Source organism: Mastigoproctus giganteus, chromosome 12 (assembly GCF_048544385.1).
Source record: "Mastigoproctus giganteus isolate SK-2022 chromosome 12, ASM4854438v1, whole genome shotgun sequence".
Lineage (NCBI taxonomy): Eukaryota > Metazoa > Arthropoda > Arachnida > Uropygi > Thelyphonidae > Mastigoproctus > Mastigoproctus giganteus.
In genome coordinates, this window is record NC_143586.1 from 40,796,713 (window position 1) to 40,814,358 (window position 17,646).

Consider the following 17,646-nt stretch of genomic DNA (forward strand, 5'->3'; position numbering starts at 1 on the left):
ACTTTTATCACCTACTATCATGCACTGTGTAGCATGCACATTGTCTCATTTTCCATTGTTTATGAGATGAGTATTTGAATCCTCTATCTATTGTTTTTTTCTAATTATGGCATGTTTACTTATGCAAAAGATATGACAAAAAGTTTACAGGCTGGATGTAGTAGTAGTGGCATGTGATACAAGAAAGCAAGTGTATGAGCTTATGCAGCATCAGCCAAAAAAAACAAAAAAAAACACACCATTCCCTCCAAATGCCTGTCCAGTTCCTCCTTAAATTTATTCAACCTATCAACTTGCACAACAACAGATGGAAATTTGTTCCAGCCACTGGAACAATTAAACACCCGCTGGCTAAAGGCAAATTTCTGCACATCTATTCTACATGTGTCTTTTCTTAATTTGAATTTATAACCCCCTTAGGTTCGTAATCTGAACAGGGGGAAGGATCTCATCAGAATTCAGCGTGCTCAACCCATTCAAGGCCTTATACACTTCAATCAGATCACCGCGCAGGTGCCTAGTCTGCAGCCACTGCAATTTGCAGAACTTAAGCCTCTCTTGGTAAGAGGATCCCTTCATTCCCCTCACCAATCTTGTTGCCCTTCTCTGTACACGCTCAAGCAAATCTACATCCTTCCTAAAATGAGGCCTCCAGACCTGTACGCAGTACTCTAGGCATGGCCTGACCATTGCCTTGTACAGAGTGACGATCACCTCCTTTTCCCTGCTAGCAAAATTCCTATATATCATTGACAAAACCCCATGACCTGCCCTGGCAGCCTGTCTGTATTGCTCAGAAAACTTTATATCTGACTGCACAATTACTCCCAGGTCTTTTTCATTTTCTATCACCTAAGGTGTAATACCACACAGTTCGTACATTTCTCTGGGGTTACTTCTACCCATATGCAGTACTTTGCATTTTCAAGATTAAACTTTAGTTGCCACTTCTTAGCCCATCTGCCCAAATTATCTAGATCCTGTTGCAGTAGCACACTGCCATTGCTGTCATTAACAACCCTGCCAACCTTTGTATCATCTGCAAACTTCAACATTAATGCTGATATACCTTCATCAATATCATTGATAAATATACAAAACAACAGTGGACCCAACACCGAACCGTGTGGAACTCCACTAATAACATTAGTCCACGAAGAGCAGCACCCATTGATTACCACCCTCTGACTTCTCCCACTTAACCATCCTTTTATCCATTGTAGCAACTTACCCTTAATACCATTCTGCTCCAATTTGTACAATAGTCTTCCATGTACAACAGTGTCAAAAGCTTTCCTGAAATCCAAATATATGATATCAAAATTATTTTTTGCATCCAGTTCCTTTGTAACCACATCATAATATCCTATCAAATTTGCCAGACAAGACTTTCCCTTAACAAACCCATGCTGTGTCTGAATTATTGCTGCAGTCTTGTCTAGATGATCTTGCAATGCATCTTTAACCAGTGACTCCATTATTTTACCCAGAATAGAAGTTAAACTAACTGGTCTGTAATTACTTGTGTCACCCTTCGATCCCTCTTTGTGAATCGGGGATACATTTGCACATCTCCAGTCCATGGGAACCTCCCCTGAGTCCCCAAGGATGCTCTCATAATTATGGCTAAGGGTTTGCTTAGTTGTTTTGCCGCCTCCTTTAATATAACTGGATAGATCCCATCCACCCCAGGTGCTTTTCTTATGTTTAACTTCAACAATTTCTCCTCCACTTTTATCTCAGTTATTACAAAATCATTAAGCACCCTGCTACAATTTGATAACCTTAATAACTCCTCATGTGTGAATGTAGATGCAAAATACTCATTCAGTTTGTTTGCTAGCTGAGCATGATCATCAACAGTTGAACCATCGATGTCAAGTGGACCAATCAGATTCATCCCCTTCCTTTTAGAGTTTATATAAGTAAAGAAATCCTTGCTGTTTTTCTTAGTATCTTTTGCCAAGGATTTCTCGTAATCTGCCTTTGCCTGCCTAACCTCTTTTGTGACCTGATTACAGACTAGCTTATATCTGCCATAGGCTTCTGAGTCGCTTGATAATTTATATGCATCCCATGCATTTTTCTTCTGTGTTATGAGTCTCATTAGTTCATTTGATAACCATTTAGGCCTAAACCTTGAACAATATTTCTTAATAGGTATAAAACTTTTAGTAGCATCCACGATTAATTCCTTGAATGCTTCCCACTTAGAAATTACTGTTGGTAACATTGTCAGTTGATCCCACTGTACAGAATTTAAAAACTTTCTGAGACCACTGTACTCACCTTTACGGAAGCAAAAACCCTTTCCTTTACCCCTGATGGTAATTAAAAAAAAAAAAAAAAGGTAATTAAATCTTTAAGTAAATCTCGCATCAGTACACTGTGATCACTGCCGCCTAGTGGTTCCTTTATCTGCAAATTCTTAATACACGAATGATCACTGCTGATAACCAGATCAAGAGTATTACTTTCTCTGATTGCCTCTCGAACATGCTGCTGCAGAAAACAATCATCCAATAAATCCACAAAAGTCTGACTAGTGTGAGTGACCAACCCACAAGTTCCAGTCAATATCTGGGAAGTTAAAATCCTCCATTATAAGACATTTCGATTTAGTAGCCCACTATTTCTCTGTACAATTGTTCATTGTACTCATTCGAGTCATTAGGCCTATAACACACTCCTACTCTTATTTTTGCTTTCGCAGTGCTTATGTCACACCAAACTGACTCAACAGTACACTGTTCATATATATCAACTGGATGCACTTCTTTTGATTTTATGTTTTTCTTAATGAACAGCATAACACCTCATCCCTTTCTATCCTGTCTATCCTTTCTGTACACATTGTACTCCCCATTCCTTATATCTGTGTGACACCACGTCTCTGCTATCCCAACAATATCCGCCTTTGATGTCTTGACCAACACTTCAAATTCATCAAATTTATTTCTTATACTTCTAGCATTGGTATACATGCAAGCATACATGCTCCTACTCCTATTCTTAGTTACCCTAAGAACTCCCATATACCCACCTATTTCAGGATGACTGCCATCCATCCCTGAAACCCCCAACGCCCCACGCTGCAGGTCGCTACTTATTCTAATAGAAGTTGTGCAAGAATCACCTTCACCTCTGCCTATGGCTACTGTTAAACTATTAGTCTTTGTATCCCCCCAAGCTAGCAGTTTTCCGACCCACCTAACACTGCCTCGATGGCATCAGCAAATATTCTTGCACCCTTTCTATTTAAGTGTATCCCATCCCTTTAGAAGCAGTCTCTCCTGTTAACAAGTAAAATGCAGTCGGAGCAAAATTCATTTAACAGGTGACGAAATGCAATCAATGAATTATTTCAAAATGCTGGATGTATTACTCGAATAACACAATGCTAAATAAAGTTCTAAACAAGATATGAACAACATGTTAAAGTTTGCTTTAGCATAAGAAAAACAATGAGCAGAATTCATATGTTTATAAGTAGTTGATCCCATTCCAAAAGAAAGGTTTTCAAAGTTCAAAAGTTGGGTAACATCTGTTAATGAAGATGAACATTTGGGATGTTCATCCCTCAAGCAAAATGCATGAGAATGTGAAATAATTAAAAAGCTTGTTCAAGAAAACACATCATGCTAGCCATGATTTGGTTAATAAAGTAGGAATATCACTCTGGTTACTGAGGGGTCAGAGGCTATGCAACCAGGAGGAGTTCCCTATGCCTAAGTCAAGCTTGTGAGGATGTTTGTTTGTTATTTCGTTTTTAGGAGCATTAGCAACTAAGACCATATTGCTCCATGAATATGCGGTGTTCATTCCTGACCTTTCCGCATCCTCCGTATTTGGTGGTGATGGGCTGGAACCCCGATCCGATCAAGAAGCGTGTGCTATGCATTGCTGCTCCTTCCCACCTGGCTACGGAGGCGCCATTGTGAGGAATTAACTTAGTTTCAGATCCAAATGTCTACTTACTTTTTGGTAGGAAGTCTACTTGTATTTGGCTACTGAATGAATGAGGGTGGGTTGCCAGTATGGGACTTAGATGACCAAACTGAATAAATTGTGTGCTAAAATCTTATTACTATGGCAGGAAAAGCAACAGATACTCATACAAGATAGACCCCAACAGGGATCAAGAAGGTCCCCTGATGGGGATACATGCTGCTAAATATTATACTGGAACAGCCAACAATGTTAGTAGCTTAAATGACAAAGAAATGGAACTAGCAGAACTAGCCTAATATGACATTAGTACAGTAGGTATCACAGAAGACAAGGAGATGAATACAGGAGCTGCAGCTAAACAGTAGTTATAAATTCGGTCAAATCCGGTTAACCCTTCCCTATCTCTTCCATCATGCAGTATGATTGATGACTTTTGAGGTTATGATGAACGTCGTGGCGAGATCCAATATTCCTTACATTTCAAGGGTACATCTCTAAAACGGTGTTCGCAGGCCGGCCGCTAGTTAGTACACCAGACCGAACCTATTGGTAACTCTTTAGGAGGCTTCCGGATCAGCTAGTGTATAATCTTGCTACCTCTACTCTGCCAAATAGTGACTGGAGGGAGTCCGAGTAGTGTGTATGCGGGGAGCATTGTCGAGGCCACGTTATGTCAAGAATCTGGGTATATTCTTACCATGTGCACGCCATATCCAAAAATTTCATTACTTCATATAGCATTTCCCACCCACTTTTTCTTACTATTGAATACACCATGAATTGTCAAACTAATAGAGCAAGCTTATCTGCAAAGAGATCTAAACCTCCCAAGCACTTCCTCATTCATTTCACAAATATACGTGGTCTCAATTCTAATCTCAACGATGTCCATTTCCACTTGCAGTCTGCCAAACCCCATGTACTTTTTCTGACAGAATCTCAGTTATCGGTTGATTCATCTACTGCTCATCACAGATGCCCAAATTATTCGCTGTATGATTCCTTTCGCCTCAAAGGTGGTACTTGTGCATATGTCCGTTTTGATATTCCCTGTCAGAGACTTGGCAATTTGGAATCTTCTCTTTGATCTTCTCTGGCTTAAAATCTCTCCACCTCATTGTGTCAAATTCATCTGTTGTATCTACCGTTCTCCCAACTCCACTAATCACTTGGAGCTCTTTGACTTCCTCTCTTTGCAACTTGACTTTCTCCAGTCCAAATTTCCTAATAGTGAGGTAATTTTCCTGTGTGATTTTAATGTTCACAACTCCAGCTGGCTTCCGTTTTCTAGTCACACCGACTCAGCTGGTCAAGATGCTGAGGCTTTTGCAATTACTAATGACCTTGCACAGACTGTTCATTTACCTACAAGAATACCAGACAATCCTAATCATACAGCCAACACGCTTGATCTTTTTCTCACAAACAACCCTTCTAAGTACACGGTCAAAGTGTACTTAGAAGGGTTTTAGGCACTTACTTCAGATCACAATTACCAGGTTGTGATCTGAAGTCTTTTAGGCACTTCAGATCACAACCTGGTAATTGTCTTTTCTACAATGGAGCCTTTATCTCATGGCTATTCACAACCTCGTGTTGTTTGGCATTACAAGAATGCAAAATGGGATGACCTGCGAGATTTCTTTTCTTCTTTTTCTTGGTCAGATTACTGTTTCAAAACTTCTGATGTTAACGTTTGCTCAGATGGTGTCAGTGAAATTATTCTTGCAGGAATGGAATCCTTTATCCCAAACTCCACTTTAAAATCTCGTCCTTTATCTAAACCTTGGTTTTCCAATAAATGTGCTAAGGCTGTTCAAGAGAAGAATGTTGCATATTGTAATTGGCTTGTTTCTAATTCTTCAGTTTCATTTTCTGCCTACACCAAAGCTCGCAACAATTGTAAAGGAATTATTAATCAGTCCAAACTAGAGTTTGAACAGGCTAAGAGTAGAAAACTTGCTTCTTGCCTTAATGGTAGCCGAGCATTCTGGTCTCTTGCCAAAGCTATTGGCCGCAACTTTTGCCCATCTCTGCTCCCACCTCTGTCCAAACCAGATGGTTCTGTTTTCACTTCAACCAAAGAAAGCTGACCTGCTAGCATCCCATTTTTTTTCCAACTCATGTATTAATGATCTTGGTAAAACACCTCCCACCATTCCCAACACGCTCCATTCAAAGCCTCCTGTGGTCTTCCGTCAAAAGGATGTCAGAAAGATTTTGAAGAATCTTGATGCTAAGAAAGCTCCAGGTCCCGATGGTATTTCTCCACTTGTTCTCAAAACTTGTGCTCTTGAACTTACTCCTATTCTTTGCCACTTTTTTCACTTTCTTATTCCAAAGGTGTTTTTCCTTCTGCTTGGAAATTTGCTCATATTCAGCAAGTTCCTAAAAAGGGTGACAAATCCCTCCCATCCAATTATCGTCCCATTGCAATTACTTCTACTCTTTCAAAAGTAATAGAGAAATCAATTAACTGGCAACTCTTAAACTACCTAGAAACCTTCCATCTGGTCAACGATTGGCAGTATGGATTCCGTCAGTGTCGATCCACTGGTGATATTCTGGCTTTCGTTAACCATTTATGGACTAATTCAATGGAAAAGTTCGGTGAAACACAAGTAGTTGCTCTTGACATCTCAAAGGCTTTCGATCGTGTTTGGCATAAGTCTTCTAAACAAGCTTCCATCTTATAGTTTGCCGGCTGTTTTTAGTAATTGGTTATCTAGTTTTCTCTCTGATCACTCCTGAGGGTGATGGTAGTAGATGGCTTTCTGTCTTCTAACTTCTCCACTAATGCCAGTGTCTCCCAAGGTTCAGTTTTTCCCCCACTCTTTTCCTCTTGTATATTAATGACCTTCTTCCATTGACTGGAAATCCTATCCATAGTTTTGCCGATGATAGCACATTGAATTCCACGTTCCATTTTGAGAAACCTTGCCCTACTCAATCAGCTTCAACTTCTCGAAAATCTGCTACCAATTCTTTAAATGCCGATCTTAAGGTAATTCTCCAGTGGGGCAAAGACAACTTATTTGATTTCAACCCTTCTAAAACTCAGTCTTGTCTTATATCTCGCAAAAAGGATTCTTCTACTCCTATGCTTATCTTTAGTGAGACTCCGATTTCTAGGCAAAATGATATATCTCTTTTGGGGATTACCCTGACTTCTAATCTCTCTTGGCACAAGCACATTACAAATATTGCTTCCTCTGCATCTAAAAAACTTGGTTTTCTCTTTTGCTCTCGGCATTACTTTTCTTCCAACCAGCTGCTCACTCTGTATAAATCGCAAATCTGCCCTGCCATGGAATATTGTTCCCACATCTGGGGTGGTGCCCCTAAAACCTCTCTCAGGCTTCTTGATTCCATTCAGAAGAGGGCAGTTAGGTTAATTAATGATTCATCTCTAACAGAGTCTCTCCACTCGCTGTCTCATAGACGGTACTGTTTCTGCTGCATGCCTCTTCTACAGATACTTCCATGGGCACTGTTCTTCTGAATTGGCTTCTATAATTTTCGTTCTCTCTTTCAAAACTGTCCGAACACATGCCGCCACCAGCCAACATCCATTTACTGTCCAACTTCAAACCCACAGAACCAACTTTTCATGTTCCTCGTTTATTCATTCAACTGCCGTTTTCTGGAACAACCTTCCTTCATACGTATTTCCTGAAAATTACAGTCTACAGAAGTTCAAGTCCAATGTCAACAAATATCTTCTTTCGTCTTCTCAACTTCCAACCCAAGCATGGTACTAAGTACTATAGGTTCTAATACCTCTTGTGTTTGGGGTTTACATAAAAAAAAAAAAAAAAAAAAAATTTATTTATTCTGGGAGTAACGTAACAGTGCAAGGAAGGGGCAGTAATAGCATTTATAACTGCTTTGGGGGAAAGTTTAATTTGTTAATACTTCAGTAGCCTGACATTTCCAAAATTTAAAATGGAAATTGGGATAATGGAATTTGCCTATGCGTAAGGTCCAGCTGAAACCTAAAAAAAAAATCCCTTAAATTAATATCTTATAAAAAGCAGCAGAAGCTAACGGTCAAGAAAGAATAATACTGGCTGGAGATTTAAGTAGTACAGGAAATCAAAATTGCACAACAGAGATATTTTAGAAAAATTTGGAGAGAAGAGTAAACTTAACAATAATGGTAAAATGTGAATAGAATTTTATGCAAACCATGCCTTCTTAATCAAAAACAGAGTAATTTAGCAAAAAGATAACCAAAAGTTCATGTGAAGGAAGAGAAAAAAGAGAAGCATAACCAACTATACCATTATAGAAAAAGATCCTAAACAATTAGCTGAAGATACAAAGGCACACAGAGGATCTGAGATTGGAAGTGACCATTGTCTTTCATCAAACAAGAATGGTAATCAGCAACAAAAGATGAAAATGTATATATCTTCCAACAATCATTAAAAGTAGAACTCCCTCCTGCTCAACATTTAATGACATTCCTGATAATCATTAAATTTTTAAAGAGAAGGAACAAGGAGACCCATGTTCTTTCTCTTTTCTCATTTTAAAAAGTCCAATTTATTATTTTTTTATTCATAAAACATAGCAGAAAGTAATAGTCTTGCTTTTATAATGTGGAAAGCTGCTGCAAGGGAAGTGTAGTTTCATCTTTAAATATGAAGATACACATTTAAGAAGAAAAATTTTTCATTCAATTCAAAAATAATTGTTAAAATGAAATAATTTACATAAATTCTGCTGTTAATGAACAGTAAACAATGCACCCAGACCCCATGAAAAAAACATGGAATTTGGAAGCACATTCCTCTACAAAAATCTGCACATAGCTCAGTAGTTTAGATTACTGCACATGCTTAAGTTTTTAATCAATCTATTGGGCAATTCATCATGACTGAAGTGGTGCAAATAATTTCTATAGTGGACCAAGAATGTGGAAAGTAATAATATGGAATATTATTTTCAACTTTGTGTTTGTATACAGATTTGGCAGAAACAAAGAAATGATCAAAGTCTGCTTGATGTTAACAGCTAAAAGATCTGGTACACTTGTTAGCCAGGGCTGCTGTTTATAATCAAGAGAACCCTTAAGGTGTGCTAATTTCAAGAATCTTTAAACCCATTGTGCAGAATTGAACTATTCAGTAATTCACATTTTTTCAGACATTTGTTTAATATCAAATGGACAATACCTGAGACTGTGAAACCACTTCACGAAATCTTTTCTTTAATTTGTCTTCTACTGCTGACAGCAGTGAAGCTCGGATATGTTCTTCTGTGATTGTGCCCATATTATTCAATCCACTTGGCTGTGTTACAACACTTGTTGTAGTTGTTGGAGGATTTGGTGGATAGCCAGCACTAGGGGTTGGAGTATAACTACTAGTTGTAGGCGGATAACTAGATGGAAAGCCACTATATGGATAACTACTAGCTGAAGGATAACCTGTAATGAATTATTTTTTTTTTTAAATTAACTTTTATTAAAGCTGAAGAAAAAAAAACAAAAACTTTTTGTATACATTAAAAAAAAATAATGAAGCTCATATCAAAAGATCATTGATTATATATATTTAGTAAGGAAGGGAACCAGCAAAATTGTTTATTCACATAATTGGTCTCTCAGCTGCATGGTCTTTGATAATGATTGTTAAGCTGTCAACCAACAAGAAGAGAGTTCCAGTAAAGTTTTCCACAGCACTGAAGGTAGGCACCATTAGTGAACTTATAAATACATAATACATGATGCATCAAGTGAATTGATACACCAAGACCAAAGTAGTCAGTGCATGTGCACATGCATACACAAAAAGCAACTTGCCTATTATATGGCTGCATAATTGTAACCTGCAGGAAGTAGGAGTCTATATTCACCTTCAGTTTAGTGTTTTAGTTATATACCTTACACAAAAGCTATTGAAGTAAATAAAATGGAGATACAGTAATCAAACGCCGTACAGTCAAAACATTATGTTACCTAATTAATAGTGGGCATATCCTCCTCTTGCTGCCAATACTGCTACCATACAGTGAGACATGGGCTTTATAAGGCCTCTGAACACTGCAGGAGGTGTAGTGTTCAGAGGCCTTACACTACACCTCCTGCAGTGTTCGGAGGCCTTGCACTACGCCAGAGGTTCCCAAACTTTCTCGGTTCACAGCACCCTTAGTGTCCCAGTAATTTTTTACAACACCCCTAGGCCAAAAGAAATACCCAACACAGTGGTTTTCGACCTTTTAATATATACGTATATAATAATAATATTCTTTATATAGAGGTACTAAATAAAGATTAATTATAGATCACCACAAAATAAAAAAGATACAGTACAATGGATACCATACACCTTTTTATAACAAAATAAATGTATAAATTTCAAAAAAAAAAATAAATAAAATAATAACTTTAAGTAACTTAAACCAAAATTACACAGCACCCCAGTTGAAAACCACTGCACTACACACCATACCATACAAATAACTCCACTCAGTGCAGTTATTTGGTATGGTATGGTGTAGCATGACAGAAGAATTCTGAACAATTTTAATACCAAGAAAGCTCCAAGTCCTGATTTGGACATGGAGCTTGGACCAAGTTCCAAGTCTCAAAACCTGTGCTGCTCAGCCTGATCCCATTTTACACTTTTTATTCAACTGGTGTTTTCCCTTCTGAATGGAAATTCTCATATCCAGCCAGTTTCAAAAAGCAGGTGAAAAATCCCTCCCTTTCCAATTATTGTCCCACTGCACTTACCTCAACCCTTTCTAGAATAATGGAGAAATCTATCAATCACAAACTCAAACCATTTTCTGTCAGTGTCAACCACTTGTGATATACTGACTATGTTACTCATCCTTGGACAAATTCAATGTAATCTTCTAAACATACTCCCACTTTATGGACTATGTTTTGCAATCAGGTAGGTAGTTCTCCCTCTCACTCTCAGAGGAAAAAGGTTGTATACTAACAACTCTCTTACTATGATTCTAAATCCTATAATGTTTTGCTAATGATATTCCACATTCCAGTTTGAGAGACCTTCCCCTACACAAACAGCATAAACTTCTTGAATATTCACTACCAATTCCTTAAATGCTGATCTCTAGGTAATTCTCCAATGGGGTGAAGAAAACTCAGTTAATTTCCCTCTTTCTAAAACCCACTCCTGTCTTATTTCTTGCTAAAAAGAGTCTACTACCCCCATTCTCATCTTCAATGACACAATCTCTAGACAAGATCACATATCTACTGGGAGTTACTCTGACTTCTAATTTCTTTTGGCATAAGCACATCACACAAATACTGCTTTCTTTGCATCAAAAACAAAAATTGGGACTTCTTTTTCTCTCTTAGCATTAGTTTTCTTCTAAACAGCTACTGACTCTGTATGCAAATCTCAAATCTAGCCTACCATAGAATACTGTTCCCACATCTGGAGCAGCTTTAAAAATCTTTCTAAACTCCTCAACTCTATTCAAAAAAGGGAAGCCATGTTAATGACCTGTCACTTACAAAATCTCTGCCTCATAGACATTCAGTTTCTGTTACATGCCTTTTCTATATATACTTCTGTGGGCACTATTCTTCTGAATTAGCATCTAATTTCACTATCTTTGGTGTTCTCCCCAGGACCTATCAAATGGGTACTGTTGTTGTTGTTGTTGTTTGGTTTTTAGGAGCATTAGCAACTAAGACCATATTGCTCCGAGGATATGCAGTGGTCATTCCCTGACCTTTCCGCATCCTCCGTATTTGGTGGCTCACGGGCTCGAACCCCGGTCTAATCAAGAAGCATGTGCTACGCACTGCCCACCTGGCTAAGGAGGCGCCATCAAATGGGTGCACCGCCCAGCTAAAATTTAAGTGATTCTCGCGGTACTGTATGGTACTGCTCACTGATCTCAATCAATATTAATTTGAATATCCTATGTGATCGAGGTCAATGCGACAGTAGCACATATTAAATTATGCAATTAATTTTTGCTCTGGATTGCTTAAGTCACATTTATAAATAACAGAAAATTTTATAATATTGCTAAGTAATTACCACCCAGTTGGCAAAATTTTCTGGGGAAAACACTGGTCTTCCAAACACATGCCTGAACTAATCAACATTCCATTCAAAGAAATAACTTTTCCTCTTTCTGATTTATCCTCTCTCTTCTGTTTTTTGGAACAACCTTCCTTCACAGTCTAATATCAACAAGTACATTCTGTATCTTCTGTCTTCTCAATCTTTTTCATAATTCACCACATGTGAACCCATTATGTTTTTCTGCCTTGCATGTTTGGAGATACTTGTCTCCCTCCAGTGTCAGCGATAGAGCTTAGACTTAGGATGTTTAGAAATGACTGCATTTATGGGCCAATGCAGCTCACTAACAAATATTATATTATACATATAATGAAAGTTATGTTTTCAATTGGAAGTTTCCTCTACACGCTAATTGAGGCCACCTGTTGTCTGACAAGCGACCCAAATAGGTCTAAACTTGATCACAATAGTGACCTTAAGTTTTTAATGAATAACAGGTTCACCTACTGTGTGATATTATTCAATTAAAACAATACTAGTTACTTTGGGTCAACTTGTGAATAAACAAGTCATTTGTAAAGAGCCTAAGCCCATGCTCACCACCAGAGGGACAAAAGTGTCCCCAGACAATGACAGAAAAATGTAACGCAGTGTGCAATTTTTTCTCGAACTATTTCAATACCTGTAATGAAACATTACTCCACTTCTTTACTAAACTGTCAAATGGCATATAACTTGTTAAGTTACAGGCAAAACGTAGAGTTAAGTAGGACATATATATAAAAATGATATATGCACATTAAAGATAACCTTTTTTTTTTTTTTTTTTTAAATCTACATGTACTTTTCTCTTTTTGATTAATTTCTAGTCTTTTAAAATACCTGAGAATTTCTGATTGGAATAACATTCAAGATAGAAATATAAAATGATTCCAAAATCAGTATGCACTATATACAAAGTACCTTCTACCCGAGTGTTTCTCATTATATATGCTTGGTGTCCTGAGTGTCTGTCTATTACCTTATTATTAGTGTTTGGTGAAGAACAATTTTAGGTCTCATTTTATCCACTTTTAGAAAAAAAATTAACGTAAATTTTGGATTTTTTTATTTATATGTATATTTCCTCACCCTCCCCAGATAGCTGTGCAACTGTAAAAAATTTCTTTGTATATTTCCAATGAAAGTTGGCTTAGTGCAATTTCATTATCATTAGTTAATAATTTAATTACTATTCTATCAAGTGGAAACAAATACTGTATGCTAAATTTTTTTTACAAAAGTGTTGAGTACATGAAAAAAAAAAAAAAAACCTCATTCAATTTTCATAAACTTCAGTTAAGCCTAATTGAGGAAGCCTCTAAATTTTAAGTCAACATGGCATATATTAATATGTTATTACCTGGATATGCTGGATAAGTTGTGGCTGTTGGAGGATATGGACCAGACCCTGAAGTAGGAGGATATGGAGGATAAGTGGTACCTCCGCCACCACCACCACTACCAACGTGTGGCATTGGCATAAAACCTAAAAAAAATTTTAAATTAATCATAAATATTTAAATTGAATTGTGATGTAAAATATTTCTTAATTTTAAAATTAACTGATTAAAACTAGACTATAACTAGCCTAAAATAAGTTTTGATCAATGCTTTGATATTTGCTTTACATCAATTTATGCAGGTTGAATATCTAATATTTTGCATACTATACAAAGGATTTTGTATAACTTTCTAGTAAGGCAACCTAACTTTCTAGTAAGGCAAAACCATAAAGTCACATAAACAGGAATATTGCTGCATTGCAAAATTCGAAATCAGTGAGAAATAAGACGACAAGAAACTGTTTAAAATGCTGCACTTTATAATGCTATTCTTCATTCTGGCACTATATTGGATAATAACAAATACCTTTAGTAACAGCAGTCTTCCTACCTCAAAAAATTTATTTTCTAACTACTACTCTTCTAATACAGTGATATACAACAGGAGAAATTTTAGTTCATTATTTGCATACCAACATGGAGAGAGATGATTTTTTTCACTTAAAAAATAACCAATAATGCATATGGAAACTGAAGGTCATACTGAAGACATACCAATATTCACAATGACAAAATTCTAATAGATATTTTAATATTTAATTTGCTATGCTTAAATGGGTTCAACACATGTAGGCTATAGATTTGAAGGTAAAAATGAGTTTCAAAGTAATTTAGAGTAATAATATATCAAAACAGGGCTAAAAGTCCAACCAGAGTAAAAATTATGATGCAAATTATAAAGAAATTTTTCAAAGTATATAGTTTAATTAATACAATAATCACAATGCAGTCAAAACTAAACTTTTGCAACATTATGTACAGCTTACTCAAGAATAAGCAGTGCATTATGGTATTATGTCATTAATTACAATCCCTTAATCATGTGCTACTTACAGATGGTGCAAAAGAGGAATCAAGGGGCAACACAGGTCTCATAGCAATGTTTAATCGCATGTTGTAAATTATTCACAGAATACAATTAATTATGGGTACACTGGAATGTTGTATTCTTGACTAGCCTAGCCCATGAAGCATACTATTCATATAAAATCAAGATTAAGGAAATACAAGGTCTTCATCATATAGATGATGAATTATTCAGCCATTTACTTTACCTAACAGCATTAGTTCTGGTGATTAGGCAGTAACAGTACATTATGTTGTCAAAAGTATTGAGATACCAAGAGACATTTGTATAAGTGAAGGAGGGAGGAGTGAAGTGAAGGAGGGGCTGTCTATATAACTGTTCTCACACAACCAGAAGGTACTGATCCAGCTACCCTTTAATTTTCCAGGCTGCCAGCCTTGACCACCCTAGGAGGCAGTTATTCCAGTGATTGATAAAAAATATTATTAAAACAAACTTCAAGTCCAGCAGCGCAAGTTTTTCTTTCCCAGTGTGCCAAAAATAACAATTTTTAAGTGCTACAGAAGGGAGGGGGGGGGTAGGAGCATCGGCAACTAAAGCCATGTGGCTCCATGTAAATTGCGTATGTTCTGAGGTTGTTTTTCTATTCTGCTGGAAAAAAAGTTTCTGGGAGAAAAACCATGCTACCCTCCCCTGAGACTGATTAACTCAGCCATGTTATGAAAAAGACACAAAAATCCTCCCCCTCCCATCATCAACGGGATTGGAACTCAGGTCTTTTCCACCTGGTGTAGGGAGGATACTGATCTTACCAACTGTGCTACCCATGACGGCAAGGGAGGAAGGGAAACAACTAAAATTAGTAAGTTGTCTTCATTGTTTTACAAAAAAATGTAACAATACTTTAGTCCAATGAGAACCATGTTGCTGTATAATCATGCACACAGTTATACATGTTTTCACATAATATATGGCTGACAGATCATAAAACTTCAAATAAAAAAATACTTCTGTAGGTGGTGGCATGCTTGTATATTTTCCTATGCCACCACTCATGCACTGTGTCATTGGTGTTAGCAATCCCTGGTCTAATCTAATAGTTTTTCCTAATTTTTTTTTCATTTACGCCCTCTAGTTTTCATGTTCCATTTCAATGTGACAATTTCACTGTCTGCACCTACAACCTCCTTCCCCACTGGCATAGTGTCTTGTGTTCTACATTCATGAAATAAGAAATACTGTATATCTTGGCAGGTCACTAGATACTGATATGTCTAGTGAGCTGCCAAATGATGTAACAATGATTTGGGGGCCCCAGGATAGAAGAGTCACATGCATACTCCTCTGGTTCGGGAGGATTTAGTTTTATTAGATGATTTCATTATCAGGGAAATGGGTAACATTTCTTGTAATAAATATAGAACTTAATTAATGATGTTACCAATGGAGTGTCAGATATTTTGGTGGTTAAAGAGAACATTATTATTCATATGGGGGGAATAATAATGTTAATTGCATATGAACTGATGATTTGTTGGATAAATACAGGATCTTGCTGAAAGCCTTACAGATCAACTAAAGACTTCAAGTAATCTGAAAGGCTTTTTTTTTGGGGTGGGGGGTGTTATTTGGTTTTTAGGAGCATTAGCAACTAAGACCATATCGCTCTGGGGATATGCGGTGGTCATTCCTTGACCTTTCCGCATCCTCCGTATTTGGTGGATCACGGGCTTGAACCCCGGTCTAACCAAGAAGCGTGTGCTACACACTGCTGCTCCTGACCACCTGGCTATGGAGGCGCCTTGGGGGGGGGGAGAAATTTTTTATCAGCATGGCCTGCCCTGGTAGGTATTTTTTATAGGAATTTTTTCAAGATAGAATACATTTGAACAAAGGTAATATACGAATCTTTGAATATTATTTAGGAGGCCTTAAGGATTCAGGGATAATATAGACACATGTTTATCTCTTGATATGGGTCAAAGTAATTTTTTTTTTTTTTTGGTAGTTGTTGGCGCATCGGCTTCTGTGGCCATAATGCACCTCCCAAAGTTTTTGCAGTACTTTGATCCAAGCCAGAGGCGGGATTCGAACCGCGACCTTTGAGTTGCCAGGCAGGCACTTTACCCACCCAGCTAGCCAGGTCGGCGGCCAAAGTAATGCTTGCACACATCACGAGTTCTTGTTTGTGGTGGTATAAGCCAATACTGGCAAGATGTGCCAAGGATAGTGATACTTCAAAAGAACAGCATGTTAGTGTTGGGAAACAAACTTAAATAACTTCAAGGGGTGTGTCAGGGTAGTAAACTATATAGCACTTAATCTAACTGTGGCTAGAGTAATGTCAGTAGCAAAGTCAATCCAATGAGTGAGTCTGAATTCTTGGATGGGGCAACTAACACTGACAGAAGAAAATTTGGTGTCACCTAGAAATAGGAGATCATGAGATTCACTATGGTATGTATAATGTATTTAAGAAAAGTAGGCAAGAAAAAAAAGGGATGGAGAAGAGGATTTAATGCTTCTTACCAATAGGTTATCTTAGGTGACTGTGTGAAGTAGTTGGATGCAAAGGTAAAATGAGAGCAAGGTATACTACAGATTGGAAGATTGTGAAGAGTATAACGAGAGCCTCTACATGTAGGTGGAATAGGTAAGCAAGGGTGAATGTCTCATTATGGGTGATTTTAATTTGTCCCTTACTAACTGGAGCAACTGGAAGGGAAACTCACCATGGGGGAAAATTTTTAAATAAACTACATGGTGGGGGGATTAAATAAAGTGGGGTATGACAGTTTAAAAAGCTACACAGCCTATATCAACAGGGCAGATAGAAAAGAAAGAGGGTGAATATATTAGAATTGTGGAATATTTTTAAAGCAATAGTGACAGAAGCCATAAATGCACATATACAATTAAGAAAATATAGCATTAAGAGGATGCAAAGATGAACAAATACAGAACTAGCCAGTCCAACAGGGAAGATTTTTTTTTTTTTGTAGTTGTTGGCACATAGGCTTCTGTGGCCAAAATGCACCTCCCAAGGTTTTTGCAGTACTTTGATCCAAGCCTGAGGAAGGAATCGAACCCACGACCTTTGGGTTGCCAGGCAGGCACTTTACCCACCTGGCTAGCCCGGTCGGCTTCCAACAGGGAAGAAAAAGATGGCAAGGAAAAGTTACAGCAATGAAAAGTACTGAAGCCTATAAGTTGATGATCAGTACTACAGAAAAGATCAGGTAGGCAAAGGCTGACTGTA

At 37.5% G+C, this 17,646-nt stretch overlaps 1 protein-coding gene across 1 annotated transcript in view; it reads right to left on the reverse strand.

Moving 5' to 3' along the window:
• TSG101 (tumor susceptibility gene 101) overlaps nt 1–17,646 on the reverse strand; it is a 106,078-nt gene that overhangs the window by 23,229 nt on the left and 65,203 nt on the right. Inside the window, exons 7-8 of the mRNA XM_090386854.1 lie at nt 13,378–13,503; nt 9,132–9,385 (exon numbers count right to left, since the gene is read on the reverse strand). Of these exons, the coding sequence (XP_090242980.1) occupies nt 9,132–9,385; nt 13,378–13,503 (380 nt within the window). The remainder of the gene's footprint in view (nt 1–9,131; nt 9,386–13,377; nt 13,504–17,646) is intronic.